The sequence below is a fragment of the Rhagoletis pomonella genome, unplaced genomic scaffold (genome assembly GCF_013731165.1).
Source record: "Rhagoletis pomonella isolate Grant_MI unplaced genomic scaffold, Rhpom_1.0 Rhpom_scaffold_00001, whole genome shotgun sequence".
NCBI classification, from domain to species: Eukaryota; Metazoa; Arthropoda; class Insecta; order Diptera; family Tephritidae; genus Rhagoletis; species Rhagoletis pomonella.
The window spans coordinates 40,339,181-40,357,312 of record NW_023458555.1 but is presented as its reverse complement, the minus strand read 5'-3'; the positions used below and the strand labels follow the sequence as shown (position 1 = coordinate 40,357,312).

The window sequence follows — 18,132 nt, the reverse complement described above, 5'->3', positions numbered from 1 at the left end:
CGAGTATATTTGGGAAATCCCTCAAGGTTTCGAGGATAATCGTAACACTATAAATTTCCTTCGTCCTAAACTTATTGCTGCCTCTGTATCATTACAATTCTTAATGATTGAAATAACTTTATAAGAGAAATCACGGTTGTAATTAGCATTTTGATAATAATGGCCGCCAAATCGGAGGAAATGTAAGTTTTTACAAAATGTGTTTATTATTGTTTCATATTTTTTCTGTGTTAGAGGTGGTCCTAAGTTCGAGCGGGCGACACAAGCGCAAATTAAATTCTATGTTGAATACTGTAAGAAGCATCCTGAAATTTCACAATACCTTTCGAAAAGACGTGGAAAGATTGCTCCTATCCATATACAAGAGTTATGGTCTCAGTTAGCAGACACACTTAACTCGATGAATGGGCCTACTAGGACTGCAAAAAAATGGCAGGAAGTAAATTTATATTACACATGCATACACATAAGTTTTTACTAAATATTTTCTTTTTAAAGTCATTGGCAATGTGGAAAAATAAGTTACGTGCCCGGGCCCGTCAAAACTCGGCGCAAACCGGTAAAAGGTGTCGCCAAGAAGACCTATTGAAGTTAATTGAAAGTAAATACTCAAAATATGATGCAGTTCCTACTATGAAAAAACGCCAACCTGAGGTACATCGAATATAAAGAAACTAGTATTCAAATATACGTGACATTCTGCCGTTAAGGAGTATAGGGTGTATAGTTAAACCTCGATATAACGAACTTTTATAAAACGGAAATATTTAATTTAAAAAAATGTTTGCCGAGTTCCCTGAATAAGCCTCGTTGTGCTTCGAAAATGTCCATACAAAACTGCCATAAATATATGGAAGAAATTTTGAGCATGCAAAGATTCGGAATATTTTGACGGTTAAAGTCCGATTATTGAACGTCTCTATGCAAGAGTGTCGCCTCAAGCACTTCTAACTTACCAGGGTCTAGGTATGGTGACGTTTAGTCTCGTTTAAAAAAAAAGAAAGAAACTACTTGTAAGGATTTTTTTCCAAAGTTTTGAAATTTCGCTGTATCGTGTTTGATGTTTTATAAATATGACGAAACTATATATGCAACAAAGCATTTGCTCATGACGCAATAAACAGGTGAAGTAATAAAACAGCTTTCTCGCTTTATCTTCTGACATTCGGCTGCCTTATAGACAAATTTTAAATGAAATTTTTCATATAAGGCAGTGTTAAAATCATTTTTCTCGCTCTAATTACTTCACCTGGTTTAATTCCGCCATTGCATTTGCTCTGCCCCTTCAACTTCATTATATCGAGGTTTCTCTGTAAATAATTAGTATTTTTCTGAATTTAATAGAAACCTGCAAATGTGCATCATCAGACAGAAGATAGCGAAGCTACATGTGATCTTGAATTGCCCTTCGATTCAATTTTCCTACCTTGCGATGGCATGATGGGCAGCACTTCTTCGTCTTCGAGGTCACCTTCTCCCGTCTCAGACGTTTCCCCCGCACCTGCTTCGAAAACGTCAAAAAAGCAAACTAAAAAATCCGTTAATTCTCAAAGAGGGAATTTTTCTGGAATTTGTAACACGCTTATTAAAAGCTTAGAAGCACGTAGAGAAAGGGAGGAAATACTCTCTATAAACCAACAAAATGTTATCATGAAATTAGATCAAACGTTGACTGCTATGAATCAGGTTTTAGAAAAAATCGACTTTAAATTATATAGTGTCTTGAGCGAATGACGCCTGCAGTCAGATTCCAACATTCGCTGTCGCTAATTTTGATCAACAAAATCTCCAAAAGAAATCAGGCGCCCTTAACAACATTAAACATCTAGTTGAATGCTCCACATACTGCCAGACTTGGCTGATTACACATTACACATGTTACTTTTTCATGTCGTATAATTTTAGGCCCCACTGCTTTTTATTTGGACAATTTTGGCAACGAAAATTTATGGTAGCACTTCCAAAATTCCACTGCAGATCACATAAGAAAAAGGGTTCTAAGCCATAGTGCTCATAAATTAAACAAAAGATCAGCTGACGAACCCGCTTTCAAAAACTTTTACTCAAAATTTAATTTTGTGAAATTGTATAAATATGTGTTCGTTTGGAATAGTCGCTTATGTCGAAAGGCTGGCTTTAGTATAATGCGGCATTCGCAGCATACGATTCCGAATGACCCTCTGGCGCCGAGCCGTTGAAGAACTTTTGGCAAATAAACGTGCTAGAAATAATTCCGATACTATCAAATCAATATTCTTATTAAGTCTCATCAAAAAATTCCTTTTGGTTTAAAGAATAACGGGAATGCCGCATTATACTAAAGCCAGCTTCCCGACATAAGCTACTGTTCCATACGAATTAATATATATGTGTATGATTTATACAAAGAATTAATAAATAAATGAAATATTTAAAAAATATTACTTTGGGTTTGAGTGAGTGTTGTGAATTTCAATGCATTTATTTTTATTTTTTTGTTGTTTTCTCAGGTGTGGTTTATACTTGAAAATTTTGAAAATCGGCTTTACCAAAGTAGCGGTACCACTGACGGCGCCAAATTTGTTCTCTACTTCACACGTTGTCTTATATATTTGGTTGAAGCCAAGGTACATTGAACAGGTAGTATCAGTAGAGCAGCTGATTTGATTTATTTTCAAATTATTTGGTCTCGAAAATGTCAAATATTTTGAATTTTTTCTCACGAAAATTATAAGTTGTTAAAATCCATTTGCTTGTGAAACCTTTTTCCATACAAAACAAGCGATTGAATAGCAGCTTTAGGAACGTTCGCCCAACTCGGCAGCACAACCGCTGATTACTGGGCCTTGCAAAGGATGGATCAATGCTTCGAGAAGCAAACTAATTTACTAGGAAAGAAAGTTGCATCAATTTTTATTTTTTCCAATTTCAATTTTTTATTTTTTATAATTTTCTGTATTTCACATGGCACGCTTTGATTTAGAAGAAAAAATTCAGAACAGTTGTTGACACTTTCGATACCAGAAGCAACAACAAAATACACGCAAATGTTGTTTTTGCTCTACTGATACTACCTGTTTAATGTGCCTTGGTTGAAGCAAATAGTAGCTTTGTTTCTTAGCAGATAATTATCACCATGATAAAAATATAGTAAGGTAGAACCGCTGAGAGTCACTTTTAAGATTCTTGACGTTTCCAAACAATTTAATTTTTAAATTTACTCACAAACTCACACACACATTTTCATTTTCAATCTCAAGCAACAACAATTTCAATTTTTTATTTTCACTTTTATATGATTTTAAAATGTTGGCAAACTTCAAAAAAAAATCATGGCCAACAAATTGAGAGAACGGTTATACCTTGCTATGTTTTTATCATGATTATCACAAAGTATCACTAATTTCTGCTGGAAAGCGTTTCTTAACCCAAAAACCATGGTACAATAAAAACAGGTGGAAGCCAATTTGACGTCAAACCTACAAAAGTCAAAGTTTTCGAGAGAGTAAAAATAAAAATGAGCGTGTGTAAGGAAAAATAAAAAAAATGTGTTTCACTGGTTGACGTTCTTATGTAAATTTGAAGTTTATTTTTATTTATTTATTTTCTTTAGTTAAAATTTGTTTACTTGTATGTTGTTTTCTATTTTTGATTTATGAGTTGCAGTGTTGTTGGAGGGACTTTTTGGCATTAGGGTCATAGGAACACCTTTTGGCATCAAACGTGCCTTTCCTGTACCTCGCGGTGTATTTGTGAAATCTGCTCCTTTAAAATGTTTAACGCACAGCAAGGCATTTCGCTGCAGCTCTGCCCCATAGCTGCTTTCGCAACGCTCCTTACGCGAAGGACATTGAGGCACGTTAAAAAAATTAGTGGTATCTGCTTTATATTTAACACCACATAAAAAGCAACGAACGCTTCGGGTGCTGCATTTTTAACACATACACTAAGGGCCGGTTACTCAATGTCTGGTTAACACTAATCTGCGGTTAAATATCGTTATCGACGTCTTCGGCTCCATACATATAACATTGTGTCGGTAACGTCGATAACGATGTTTTACCTGTAGTTAGTGTTAACCAGACATTGAGTAACCGGCCCTAAGTATAAACCGCACAACATTACAAAAATTCAAGTGTTAATTAAAATTTGATATTAACGAACATTCAAAAAAAAAAAACAAACGATATGACATTCAAAGCGTAACGAAATATAGGAAATAAAAGCTCTGATCCAGTACTCCATGAACTTAGAGGATTTTACACGAACTTGCAGGAAAAATGTTCCCGTACTCCAAAATCCTGTAAATGAGAGCGACTTTTGAAGAGTTGTGTAGAGAATGAAGTTGCAAGATTTTACCCGAACTTTTTCTTCTGGTAAAATCATGAAAAGTGTCGAACAATCACTGGTTGACGTTTTTACAGGAAACATATTTTTTTTTGTTCCCGTACTTTTTGTTGTTACTCACTTTTTACTGTCAGAGTAATTTTTCTGTTTGACAGTTTTACAGGATTTTTCACGAAAAGTATTGGATCAGAGCTAAAATAAAAACAAGTTGAAGTTTAAAGGTTTGGTTCTCATGAGAGCAACGTCATTTTGGCTTCTACCTGTATTTATGGCCCCTATTATGAGTTGCATTCGATTTCGATCTTCTCTGGCTATCGAAGATCGAAATCGAAATTCGTATTATGAGCTAAGCGTGTCGAAATTTTCGTTGAGTATCGAATTTTCTATCGAACAGAATTTTGCTTTTGTTGGTGTAGCGAAGCGTTAGAAAATTTTAAAACTGTATGGTTTTGCATTTGCTTTCTTACTTTTTGGCGCCTAGACACTAATTTTAACCAATTTGTAATAATTTCCAGCAGTTCTAACGTCGTGAATAGTAACCCTGCAAAAATCGTTGGACCATGTAATCTATTTGTGGTATATTGGAGTACTTACAAAAGTGTTCCTCTGTCATGCTGTAGCGGCCCAACTCGTAGCTCTGCACCAGCTTATTGTTTGTTACCCGATCACTGCTCGTCTTTTAACGAAATGTGATTGAAGTTGAGCATTTGAAAGCACATTTGCATGTCTGGCTGTAGCTGAACGCGTAGAGATGCTCGCTGTTAGTTCTTAGCTCCCAGCATGTTCGGGTTCGAATGCCGTCAGAGGCGACATGCAATTTTTAATTTTTGTCTTGGTTTTTATTTATTTCGAAAAAGCATTTGAGAAGTGAAGAACAAAAGCGTGTACAAACGAAAAAATATAACAACAATGCCATTGTTAATATGTTGTAGTAGTTTTGTGCTACTCTGATGTAATGCAGGGATGGAGTATATGGTCCTGCCCTAGGACATCGCAATGTTAATTGGACCTTGTTTTTTATATGAATTGTGGTTAATTTTGGAGTACTCCTTGGTCCTTAGGGAGTACTCTTCACATGCATGCATGGAGTAGTCGCGATTTTTGCAGGGAAACACAAGCTCGAAAGTCTGATTTTACATATGAAAGAAAATACCTATACGCTTATGGCACGACCTCTGAAAACAAAATCATGGTGCTGTGTATAGTTTTAATATATTTTAAATAGATTTGGATCACAAAATTTCTTAAATATAATGTATGTCAAAATATATTCGAAAGACTGTACTTAATCTTTCACGTTTTCTGCTCCTGGCCAGTTTTCAAAGCCCTCATTCTCTGACGAATCGTTCAACCAGAACTCCGTTGTGCTAATTAAAACTTTTTTTACCATGCTTTTATAAACTCGCTTTCTTTTTTATTTAATTTTAATTTGCACAAATTTACATATGTACATATGTATTTAGTTTGCTCGATCTGTAAACAAGCTTCTCAGCGCTGAAAAATATACTATTGTGAACAACCTAAACGAGCGAAATTCACAATAGAGCTATTCTTCATCGAATGAGCGCCATAATACCAAATGAAAATTCGTTCGATCAGCACTTTCGACCACAGTCGAAGATCGAATGCAACTCATAATAGGGGCCTATGTGTCTTGCCCAAAAACTAGCAGCTCTCTCTGGTTCTTACGCTCTTCTTTTTAAAACTCTAAGTTCCCCTGAACATCAACTGTCATTTTATCTCTTCCAATTTACCCTACTTTGAGTTTTTACGTACGCTAACACCAAAAGATGATCATACCTATTACGCTATCTAATGACACAACAAGTGGTATGAAGGATTAGACTCGTGCGAATGGCATCCTTCCGACCGGAATAAGGCATGCATCCGACGGATACCATTCGCACGAATCTAATCCTTGTAGTTGATGTTGTTGTAGCGGCTAGCACAACCCCGCCTAGATTGGCTGGTCCCTCAGTCGTCGTCAAGCTCAAATAACGGAAGCCCCAGGGAGCGTGCGGCTTCGATATGGTTTGTCCATAGGGACAGAGGCATCTGTTGAGTGGGGTTTATGGGCACGCGAAGAGATGTCGTGGGGTGTCTCCGCATTCCGAGCACTCGTTGGGCACATCTTCATGTAATGCGCTCAAGTAAGAGTTTAACCTGTTACGGCAGTGCGTATCGGTCTAGATACGTGCGTATGGCATCCGTCAGATAACTAGCAGATAACGTCAGATTTACGAGCATTCCCACGACAGCCGGTTCTACGTACCGAAATGACACGGGTTTTACCCGACTAAGGGCTGTTGTTTCGGCGATCTTACCCCGTTTAGGTCGGCGAAGTATCTCAGAAGCTGTTCGTCCATAGAGTTCCATGTGTACGCATTCTTGTGCTCATGGCTGGCATCGAGTCAAATCCAGGGCCAGCAACCTACACCTGCTGTGTATGGCAGAGATGACTACACCACAACTCCACCTCAGCCAAGTGCAATGCTTGCGACGGGCGGAGTCACCTCAGAGTCTGCTCAGGACTACGGACCACATCATTTGTGGCAGCTGCTGCTCAAACAGAGCAGCCTTCTGGGCTAATCCCAGTCCACCTGAGCAGCTCAACACAAACACCACAGCACCACAACACAACAACACAATAGACCACAACCACGACAGACCACACAACAGATACAACCGCACCACCACCCACACGCCGCCGCCAAATACTCCAGGTTCCTCCTACAATCTGCACGGTATGTCAGACCAGGATATTCCGTAACAGTCAAGTGCAACGAGATTGAACGAGGAACTTCGAGAGGCCCTGTTGCGCAGCTCGGTCGCAAACCCCAATTTCGACGCCACCCACTACCACCACAGGGCGGCAAACTCCTCAGCAGCGCACACAGCCAATGGCGGCAAGGCCACACACGTCCCTCACACCCCGCATAACTACACGTCTCCCGAACCACATGGAGCTCCTTCAATCTAACCGTAACGAACTGCAAGATCGAAGAGATAACCGTCTTCACCGGAAGGCATGGTATATTGATAGCTGCGGTCCAAAAGACGAAGTTGCACAGCAATTCAACATTGTTGAATTGTGCCGGGTACAACGTGCACCGTCGAGATCGCGAGCGAGATAATGGTGGTGGCTTAGCGTTCTTCACGCACCACACCGTGCAGTGTCGTCTTGTTGAAGCAGACATCGACCGCAGGGAATGTCAGGGCATTGCTATCCGGACAGGCGATGTTGAGCTCGAAATATTTAACGTGTATATATCCCTGTCACTTGCTGCCCGGCAGAATATCACCCTGATAAAGGTGCGCTCCTCAGAGGTGAAAACCATATGGTAGTAGGCGACTTTAAAGCGCACCACGATCTTTGGGACTCAAGTCTGTCATACGATCGTAGGGGAACATACTTGGCTGAGCAGATAGACGATTCGACATTCTGCACAATGAACGACGACGCATCCACCAAGATTATGGGCAGCTGCTGCAGCTCGCCAGACATAACAATAGTCAGCGCTGGTCTGAAAACAGCGTATCATGGCGACATATGCTGACTTTGGCATCAGACCATCTGCCCATAGTCATCTCGATCGATAAATCAACCGACTTTGCTTCCGCGGATCAACTTTTCTACAGCTGGTTGGAAAGGCTTCGCGGAATTTACTGAGAGCACCTTCGCTGTGCTCCCCACACTAACCGACGTCTACCTTGGTGAACATAAGTTCTGCAGGGTTGTCACTGCTGCTGGAGCTCGCTCCGTACCGGCAGGATGCATTAGGGACCTCCGTCCAAACTTCCCTGCTGAAGCGGCTGTTCTATTGTGACAACCTTCGCCAGGCCGATCCCGGAAATCCCCGTATTAGGGATCTAAACGCGCAGATTCGGCAGCTTGTGAACGTGAACAAGCGGAAAAAGTGGGAAGAGCATCTGAAGACTTGCAACTTCACCTCTGGTATGAGTAAGCTTTGGTCAACCGTGAGGTCTCTGTCCATTCTGACGAATTACGACGACAGGGTCGAAATTTCTTTCGGCGACCATGCTTCGTCGCAACCGGAGCGATGCGTGAGCTATTTTAGCCGGCAGTTCATACTGCATTCTCCGGCGGAAAAAGCCAAGCGTCGAGACTGCCAACAACTTGTGCTCCGCTTTCACTAGCGGTGAAGTTCAGGTTGCCATCAGGAAGGCGAAAGCCTCCAAAGACATGGGTCCCGACGGAAAATGCATGCTGATGCTGAGAAATTTGGGTCCTGCGGGAGTAGCGTACCTAACGGAGGTCCTCAATTTTTCAATGGCCACTCTCATCATCCCAGACATCTGGAAGGTTGGGACAGTGGTCCCAGTGCTCAAACCGGGGAAACCAGCTAAGCAAAGGAGAATCGTATCATAACCGATAACACTCCTTCCCCGGTAGCGAAGACACTAGAGGCCTTGCTGCTCCCGTATTTCACGAACCATCTAACCCCATCGAAGCATCAACATGGTTTTCGTAAAGTACACAGTACAACAACAGCCCTTAATGCCACAGACACTCAGATAATACTTGGCCTTATCCGCAACCGCCCCTGTGAGAGAACTATTCTTGTAGCGTTGGACCTGTCAAAGGCGTTTGACACCGTCAGCCACTCCACGCTACTAGAAGATATAGAGGCTTCCTCTCTCCCGCAGGGGCGCAAAGAGTGATCGGCGAATTATCTGAGTGGTCGATACTCGTCGGTAATGTTTAGAGACAAATCGAGCAAACTCAGTAAAATAATACAGGGGGTTCCACAGGGTGGTGTCTTTTTCCCGCTACTGTTAACTTTTACATTTCAAAGCTCGCTCAACCCCCAGAGGGAGTCTCAATTATCTCTTACGCCGACGATTGCTTGATCATGGAGACTGGGAATGGAATTGATGACTTGTGTGCGAAAGTAAACGGGTACCTCTCCGAGCTTTCCCGCTTCTTCACTGCAAGGAGTCTGACCCTCTCCCCTACAAAATCCTCTGCGACCTTGTTGACCACCTGGACGAAGGAGGTCAGGCTACCGTTGGTAATTCACGTCGATGGTACACCAATTCCGACGGTGAATAACCCCAAAATACTCGGAGTAACCCTCGCAAGTCTGCTCTCCTTTTCTGCGCATACAACCGCTATTGTCAACAAAGTACAGAGCCGCAACAAGGCTCTCAAGTCGCTAGCCGGCAGTACTTTGGGCAAAGACAAAGAAACGTTGCTGGCAACATATAAGGCAATATGCCGGCCGCTTTTAAATTACGCAGCACCAGTGTGGTCGCCGGGGACTAGTAGAACGCAGTGGATGAAGCTGCAGACGACGCAAAACACCGCACTACGGACAGCGACTGGATGCCTTCTAATGTCGCCTGAACACCACCTACACGACGTGGCGAAATTGCTCCCGATCAAGGAGCACAATACAATGTTCTGCAATCAGTTCGTTGTTGGGAGCCATAGACATGGTTACCCAAATGGGCAACTGTTTGCAGACGAGCCCTCGCCCAAGCACGTCAGGAGGCATCTCTACGAACTGACGGACGAAGTCCGGAGGTTCATTAAAAAACCTCTGGACCCGTCAACTTATCGGCATTCACAGGGAGTCAGTCTCGAGTTATGTAGACTCCAGATCTATGAATGCCGTTCTAGGCACTCAACCACCGGTTATTGACGAGACGGAGCTTCATCTGCCTCGGGAGACTAGAAGAACAATAGCCCAACTTCGCTCTGGCTACTGCATCAGGTTAAACTAATACCTGAGCAGACTAAACACTGGTATATCAAATTAGTGTCCGGTATGCGGAGAGACGCCCCATGACTCGAAACATCTCTTTGTCCCTGTGGACTGACCTTTTTGAAGCTGCACGCTTCTTAGGGCTGCCGTTAGTGGAACTTGACGAAAACGACTGAGATATTTACCGATCTGGGCAGGGTTGTTGTAGTGGAAGCTCTCTCTGGTTCTTCCGCTCTTCTTTTTTTGAGCTCTAAGCTCCCCTTAACATCAACTGTAATTTTAGCTTTTCCAATTTACCCTACTTTGAGTTTTTAAATACGCTAACACCAAAAGATGATCATATCTATTACGATTCACGTCCCTGGATTTAAATTTCATCTTCCGATTCAAATGGATCGCTATTTGTAAATTTCAATTGGAGATAATTCGATATTATCAAAATCCCGCTCTGCCAAGTTAATTCTTACATATTTCGTATTTTTTTCCTTAATTTAATAAAATACTTCTTCCTAGTTACGACTTAATTGCAGCTGCAGCCGAAACTAAATTTTAAGTTGGTACTTACTGCCATACCTAAACAAAAGCGTTGGGTGGAGCGGTTTCTGACACTTTGCGTTAGCGCCGAAGTGCCATACCTAAACAAACGCGACGTCAAATGCAGAAATAACACCAACAAAAAGCATAGGTTGGTTTGTGTGTAACACGAAAATGACAGTTTCGCCCTTTTCTGCAGCCAACTTCAATACCTAACGCCCTGTCAAAATCGGATTTTCCAACCGCTGACGCCGCGTTTCTGTATGCTTCATACAAATTGTATAGGCATGATAATTTTTTGACAGCCGGACAACGCAACGCTTTTGTTTAGGCATGGCAGTTAGCCAGAAAAGTCGAAACTAAGGCGACTATGAATAGTTTTAGTTGTAACCACTTGAATAGCCACAGGCAAAATCTGATTTTTTTTTTTTATATGGAAAAATTAAATTCGGATTTTGTTTGTCCCTTTTGAAGTGCAAAGAAGAGAAATTGGCTATAATAACATATTTCTAATACTACAAAACAAAAGATATTCCTTTAAATGACAACTCATACTTATATAAGTTCAACTGAGATCAAATACGGAGGCGCATATCAAAATCCGGACAAGGAAATTATTAATATTTTGCCATATTATAAGAAAACAAATAAAGTACTGGTCAAAATAACAGCACCACAACATTTTTAGCAGCTTTGACTATTTTTTTGTTTGTTTAGTCACTACTTTTTATAAAAGTTGTACAAAACATAAAAAACTGCATTAAAATTTCAAGCTTTTTAATTCGAATTTCTATAAAAATTATGGTTTTATAGCTTATTAAATTTTACTATAACTCAGCGTAAGCTTATAGTTGATAAAAATTCCAATAACTAAAATTTTTTTTTGTCAACTGTACTGTTAATTTTCTTGAATAAAAAAAATAAGTTTTCAAAAACTATCGATAGTGGCGACAGTTTTCAACTATCAATAGTATACCAGGTCTAAGCCGCATATCTGCTTTATTGTTTACTTCGTTGTATTTATGTTTTTGTGAATTTCGATAGCCCTAAACTTTTCACTAACAGCGTTTTAATGCAAATTTGAATCGTTGAAATAATGTAACAAGGGAAAACACAATTATATTTAGTATTTTCTTAATAATGGCCGCAAAATCGCAGAAAATGTTAGTATGTACATGCATAATTTGTTAAATTAATAACGTTCTACTTGATATACTGGCTTAGAGGACGAAAGTTCGAGCGGACGACAAAAGGACAAATTAAATTCTATATTGAATTCTGTAAGAAGCATCCTGAAATTTCACAAAAGCGCTGGTATGGAAAGATTGCTCCTCTCCATGTACAAGAGTTATGGTCTCAGTTAGCAGAAAAACTTAACTCAATGAAAGGTCCCACTAGGACTTTAAAAAAATGGAAAGAAGTATAACATAAATTTTGGCTTTCCTAATATCCCACGTATACATTTTTATAACTATTTAAAAATTAAAGGCATTTACCATTTGGAAAAGTATGGTACGTTACCGAGCACGTAAAAACGCAGCTCACACCGGTTCAAGGTATCGTCGTGAAGACCTATTGAAGTTAACGCAATGTAAAAAACCTGAAAACCACGAAGTTCCTACAAAAAAACTACGCCAACCTGAGGTACCTATGCTTTGATTATATTATAAATTACTAGTCAAATATATACATTAACGAGAGCTTTGGATTTTTAATCCTAAAAACTAATTTCAATTTCTTCTGATTTTAGTTGAAGCCTTCAAATGCGCCACACCCAACTGCAATTAGTAAAGCTCAAAGTGATGTTGAATTTCCCTTCGATTCAATTTTCCTACCTAGCGATGGTATGCATGGCAGCACTTCTTCATCTTCAAGGTCGCCTTCTCCCGCTTCAGACCCTTTTAAAAAGAAAACTAAACAAACTAAAAAATCTGTAAATTTTCAAAGAGGGAATTTTTCTGAAATTTGTAACACGATAATCCAAAGCTTAGAAGAACGCAGAGAAAGGGAGGAAATACTCTCCGTAAACCAACAAAATGTTATTACGAAATTGGATCAAACGTTGACTGAAATGAATCGGGTTTTGGAAAAAATCAATGGCAAATTATGAACACAAACAATTAGGCAGGTTCCGCGATTCACTTTCCAGTGAACTTCAACCAGTTACTTTGTATTCAAATTTAATGGGTTTGAAATTCACTCGGTGTATCATTTTCATATTTTGCATTGAAAATTATATTTATTTATAATTTATTTGCTTACTTACATATTTACTCTTTGTATTTTTATACTTAGTAAAGAAAACTGTTACCTTGTTTATACCGATACATAAAGCGCTGTGACTCAGTTCGGTGCGATTCAAAACAGATGCATAAACAAAATTTAAATACGCGTTGAAATCGAAAAGTGTATTGACTCACTGTTCGCTTCTATTTCGGTCCACGGCGAAAATTTATTATTAAATAGATATCGAATAAAACTAACGGAGTTTGTTTACCTTTCAATACGGTTTAATCGAGTGCGCTATGAAGACTGAAGAATAAACATTAGGAATAAATATGTGTTGAATCAAATCTGTTTTTCGTTAATGCGGTTTTTCTTAGGTATAAATGTCCATATGTATGTATGTATGTATGTAGTAAATACAAGTGAAAGAAAAAATATATGTACTATTAATAAAAATTTTTTTTAAATTATATATACAACTTGGTTACTAGCCTAATCAATGGTTGGTGAACATTATTCAAAATTAAAGGAAATTTCCTCAGCTAAAATTATTGATGCTTAATGTTAATGAAACAAATTTCAACTTTTGTTTTATATGAGATAGTTGCGTTATAGATTGCCCATGGCCGATAGTTTTTCAAGTTTTTTCCTTTCTCTAAAACGTCGAACGCGTTCCGCACATCGCTGTCTACGTTTTTCATCCTTACTCAGTTCGTTCGCTGACGAAGATCTAACATTTTTTATTGGCTTCTTTTCCTTAAAACGACGTACGTGTTCCGTTGATTTGCCCTCCGGTGTTTTTTCTCTTCTCAAGCCTTGCTCAATTAATGGCGTTAATAATTCACAAGTGCTTTGGTCTTCTTCCGAAAGTACCGTACCATAATCTTGCTCACTTTCTACATTTTGCGTATTGCTTTCCTGTACTGTAATGCCGTCGAGCGTGTTCAACCTTAAACGGTTGGTTTGAATAATTAGAAACTATGTGAACATATGTATGCGAGCGAGAAAATATAACAAATTTTCTAATCTAGTGAAATAAGGTTAAAGCTTACCTCGCATCGGGGGAATCTTTTGACGTATTTTTAGTTTTACATAGTTTTTCGCCAATGTCCGATAAGCTGGCTTCACACAAATACGCACTTTCATTCACGGCGATAGGGTCACTAAAAGATACACGGATTACTTAATTTATTTTTTCAAACAGTCTTGCTCCTGTTACATAGGTGACTAAACATTATGCACAGGTTTTCATTCAAAATGTTGATATAAAAATTAAATACATACTGCAAAACTTACTCTATATGAGGGAAATCTTGAGAAATATGTTCATTTCCACAAAGAGTTACGCTCCCATCCGAATCGCTGAGGTCATATACCTCAGCAACATCCTCATTTACGACACTGGCGTTAATTGAATTTGAATCCCTAGAACAGAGAGTAAAATTACTTATTAAAATATGCCTATAATAAAATGTAAAATTTTATATATTCTATGAATACACTAATTTGTAATAATTATGTCGTTTATTGATTAAGTACATTTTAAATTTAAATAACCCAGAAAGTCCCGAAGTAAGATCAGTTTTTGAATTTGACACTTCCTCTGTCGCTTGTTGTGCGAGGAGCTTTTTCCGCGCCCTGTATTCCCTCATTCGCTCAGTGGGAGTCTTTTTTAATCTAATGAAAAAAGTAGTTTTTATTCACAAACTAACTACAAGCAATTAGTAATTGCTCTAATGAACACCAATAAATTTCTTTTTAAAATTACTTTACAATATCTGTATTGTCATTAAGGTTAGATTCCTGTAGCCTGCGCTGTCTTTTCCTTTCTCTCCAACGTCGAACGCGTTCCGCACATCGCTGTCTACGTTTTTCAACATCACTCATTTCGTTCGCTGGCGAAGATCTAAATTTTTCTATTAGTTTCTTTTCCTTAAAACGACGTTCGTGTTCCGTTGATTTGCCCTCCGGTCTTTTTTTCTCTTCTCAAACCTTGCTCAATTAATGGCGTTAATAATTCACAAGTGTTTTGGTCTTCTTCCGAAAGTACCGTACCATAATCTTGCTCACTTTCTACATTTTGCGTATTGCTTTCCTGTACTGTAATGCCGTCGAGCGTGTTCAACCTTAAACGGTTGGTTTGAATAATTAGAAACTATGTGAACATATGTATGCGAGGGAGAGAATATAATAATCTTTCCAATAATATAGTGAAATGAGGTTAAAGCTTACCCCGCACAGAGGGAATCTTGTGACGAATTTTCGATTTCATATATTTTTTCGCCAATGTCCGATAAGCTGGCTTCACACAAATACGTACTTTCATTCACGGCGATAGGGTCACTAAAAGATACACGGATTACTTAATTTACTTTTAGAAACAATCTTTTTCCTGTTAGGAATTCAAATACATAGGCGACTAAAAATTATGCACAGGTTTTCATTGAAAATGTTGATACTTATAAAAATTATATACTGCCAAACTTACTCTTCACGAGGGAAATCTTGCGAAATATTTTCATTTTTACAAAGAGTTACGCTCCCGTCCGATTCGCTGAGGTCATACACCTCAACAACATCCTCATTTACGACACTGGCATTGATGGAATTTGAATCCCTAGAATAGAGTAAAATTACTTATTAAAATATGCCTATGATAAAATTTTAAATCATATATATTCTATGAATACACTAAATTGTAATAATTATGTCATTTAAGATTAAGTACTTTTTAAATTTAAATAACCCACAATGTCCCGAAGTAAGATCAGTTTTTGAATATGACACAGAGGCGCAGAGGAAGGCTTGTTGTGCAAGGAGCTTTTTTCGCGCCCTGTATTCCCTCATTCGCTCGGCGGGAGTCTTTTTTAATCTGCAAAAGGAAAGAAGTAGCTTTTTATACCCAAACTATCTACAAGCAATTGCTCTAATGAACACTAATAAATTTCTTTTTAAAATTACTTTACAATATCTGTATTGCCATTAAGGTGTAACTCCAGTAGCCGGCGCTGTTTTTTCCTTTCTCTGTATTCTCTCATTCGCTCAGCATTAGTTTTCTTCCTTATTAAACTTGCAAATGAAAAGAGCAAAATATCTATCTAAGTACATGAAAATAACAAAACATTAATTACAAATTAACGTGTGATTACGTATGGCAGTTCGGTTGCCAGTGGCTGAAATGTTATTACGGCAACTGGCAACTGAGCTTGCGTTGAAATCCATAATCGACTCATAATAAAACTGTTCTAACAAATAATTTTTAGCAAAAAAAACCGACTTAAAAAAAAAATATATATATATATATATATCATGATCCAATGATCGGATCTAAACCAGATTAGCATGCAAAAGAAATATCGAAATCAGTTTACGTGGTCCAAAGTTATGCGGTAAAATACATAAAAAAAAATATATTCCGACGAACTGACAACCTCCTCCTTTTTTGGAAGTCGAATAAAAAATTACCTCGTATTTTCTCTGTTAAAATCTGCATTACTTGTATTATTTTGATTTTCCCTGACGAATTCTGGGCCACTATTGGAGGCATATACCACTGGACTAACTGTCGTCAAAACAGAAGAGTTGGTTGATTGTGCCAAGTGAGAATATGAATCCGTTTTGTCTGTATAACGTTCATTGAAGACAATTTCCTGTTGACTACGCTGATTTTTATTTTCATTAATTGCTGTGCGCCGTTCTGTAAAACTTTTCGGACTAGTTAGCCTATAATTATAATTTGGTTAGTGGTTTTGAAAAATAAGAAAACTATTCAAACAACATAGCAACAAATTTAATACACATATGAAGGGGTTAGAATCAAAAGGATCTTAGAAGGTCTAACAATGTTTCATTGTTTTAAGATAATTAAAGTTAAAGTTGATTACTTCTTGTAAATTCTGGGTACATTCATTTGAAATGATTCTTACCTAAATGAATGCAGGTTAATTAAGTAATTCACAGAATGTTTACGCTTTGTCGCCAAATAAATACTATATTTAATTATAAATATGGGTATAACTTATATTTTCAAAAAATGTCACTTAGACCCTTATGATTCTAACCCCTTCATATGTAAATATGTATGTATATAGCACCATAATCTAAACGCATCAATACAAAGCATCAGTCGTTTAGTTCTAAATCACAAACTGTAGTATATTCTCAAGTTTTAACCATTCAGAAATGCCCATTTAAGCAAATTTTATAACTTTCTACTGTCATTTAGAAATAAAAGACACTGATGCTGCCTTGCTGCAAGAAATTGTTGGAGCTATAAAATTATGGAGTGCATATTTCAAATACCAATTACTTTATTAACAACTCAATTTCACTCAGCTTGTCGTAGACCTCTGTTAAACCATTCTGCAGCGCATATTGTTGTAACTGGTCAATATATTTCAGAGCTGTTGACTTTTTTATTCTTTTTCTCTTCGTAGGATCAAAGTAATAATTCGCTTCTTCGCCCAAATCAATCTCACTTATCACAAAATATTCATTTGGTACATTATCGTCTCTAATTTCAATGCTTGTTCCATTATTGGCATGCACTGAATCAATGCCTCGTTGAAAATTATATTCATTTTCACTAATCGATCCATTGTATTCCCCTATCTCATTGTGATCAACGCTCGCAGATCTTACTTCATTTTCAATACCGTGCTCTGTATTTCCCTCGTTATCTTCCTGCTTAATCTTTAGTTCGTTAACTGCATGAGTTTCTTCTGTGTTTTTGTTTACCAAGTGGCCTGCGGGTATCGCACTGTCTACTATTGCCTCTAAGCTGCTTAAGACAAATTTATGAATTAATTGTATTTATGTATGTATGCATAATTGCTATGTTTTTCATTATAAATACCTCGCAGACTTCGCATTCACAGGATCACCCTCCAGGGTCCAATTTAATTTTGTGACTAGTTGGCTCTTCAAAGCAACTTTGTCTTCCTCCATCGTTTAACAAAATTAGCATCTAATCTTCACATAAACCGCAAAAAGTTGAAATTTTTTGATTTGTTGATGTGATTCACTATGGAAATGGGCAAATCAAGGAATAGGAGTAGAGACGGAAAACTTCCATGGCACTATCGATAGTATCGATGGTTTTTGAGTATCGAAAACATTGATAGTAGTGTAAGCAATATCGAAAATTTTCACTCATACATATTGGGCCGCGTTCAGAAGGCGCAACAGCTCAGTAACTGTTGCGATTTTGCCTTCTGAACGCGCTGTTGTGTACTTCTGATCAACGGAACAGTTGCGTGTTAGATGATCGTAATATTTTTCTGATCATTTGAGACAACATGTTGGTGTGTACCATGAA

At 38.2% G+C, this 18,132-nt stretch overlaps 3 protein-coding genes across 7 annotated transcripts; 2 read left to right on the top strand and 1 right to left on the bottom strand.

Moving 5' to 3' along the window:
- The first annotated feature begins 47 nt into the window (after nt 1-47).
- Nucleotides 48-2,322, top strand: LOC118744146. The gene is made up of 4 exons (XM_036476929.1): nt 48-182; nt 235-439; nt 499-654; nt 1,345-2,322. Exons 1-4 carry the CDS (start codon nt 160-162, stop codon nt 1,732-1,734), a joined length of 774 nt encoding a protein of 257 aa, XP_036332822.1. The 5' UTR covers nt 48-159; the 3' UTR covers nt 1,735-2,322.
- Nucleotides 2,323-11,542: 9,220 nt separating this feature from the next.
- LOC118744140 lies at nt 11,543-12,828 on the top strand. The gene is made up of 4 exons (XM_036476918.1): nt 11,543-11,752; nt 11,814-12,009; nt 12,078-12,233; nt 12,340-12,828. Exons 1-4 carry the CDS (start codon nt 11,730-11,732, stop codon nt 12,697-12,699), a joined length of 735 nt encoding a protein of 244 aa, XP_036332811.1. The 5' UTR covers nt 11,543-11,729; the 3' UTR covers nt 12,700-12,828.
- Nucleotides 12,829-12,871: 43 nt separating this feature from the next.
- LOC118744126 lies at nt 12,872-17,905 on the bottom strand. 5 transcript variants are annotated; one of them, XM_036476884.1, is made up of 9 exons: nt 17,671-17,903; nt 17,449-17,595; nt 17,125-17,412; nt 16,281-16,538; nt 15,777-15,884; nt 15,544-15,687; nt 14,112-14,240; nt 13,868-13,978; nt 12,872-13,764 (listed from the first exon to the last, which is right to left on the bottom strand). In XM_036476884.1, the coding sequence occupies exons 1-9, from the start codon at nt 17,760-17,762 to the stop codon at nt 13,425-13,427; spliced, it is 1,617 nt and encodes a 538-aa protein (XP_036332777.1). In that variant the 5' UTR covers nt 17,763-17,903; the 3' UTR covers nt 12,872-13,424. The 5 variants fall into 5 exon arrangements, with proteins under 5 accessions (XP_036332777.1, XP_036332768.1, XP_036332758.1 ...); XM_036476875.1 differs by having other exon boundaries at nt 16,281-16,520; nt 17,125-17,595; XM_036476865.1 differs by having other exon boundaries at nt 17,125-17,595; nt 17,671-17,902.
- Nucleotides 17,906-18,132: the final 227 nt, after the last annotated feature.

Bases quoted from the DNA above. Each gene is read 5' to 3' on its own strand.
- LOC118744140 (XM_036476918.1), top strand. From the start codon at position 11,730: ATGGCCGCAAAATCGCAGAAAAT. The intron at 12,010-12,077 runs GTATAACATAAA...TAAAAATTAAAG, and splicing joins CTTTAAAAAAATGGAAAGAA to GCATTTACCATTTGGAAAAG. The intron at 12,234-12,339 runs GTACCTATGCTT...TTCTGATTTTAG, and splicing joins AAAAACTACGCCAACCTGAG to TTGAAGCCTTCAAATGCGCC.
- LOC118744146 (XM_036476929.1), top strand. From the start codon at position 160: ATGGCCGCCAAATCGGAGGAAAT. The intron at 183-234 runs GTAAGTTTTTAC...TTTCTGTGTTAG, and splicing joins GCCGCCAAATCGGAGGAAAT to AGGTGGTCCTAAGTTCGAGC. The intron at 440-498 runs GTAAATTTATAT...TTCTTTTTAAAG, and splicing joins CTGCAAAAAAATGGCAGGAA to TCATTGGCAATGTGGAAAAA.
- LOC118744126 (XM_036476865.1), bottom strand. From the start codon at position 17,762: ATGGAGGAAGACAAAGTTGCTTTGAAGAGCCAACTAGTCACAAAATTA. The intron at 16,539-17,124 runs GTAATTGGTATT...TTATAATTATAG, and splicing joins GAAATTGAGTTGTTAATAAA to GCTAACTAGTCCGAAAAGTT. The intron at 13,765-13,867 runs GTAAGCTTTAAC...CAACCGTTTAAG, and splicing joins AAAGATTCCCCCGATGCGAG to GTTGAACACGCTCGACGGCA.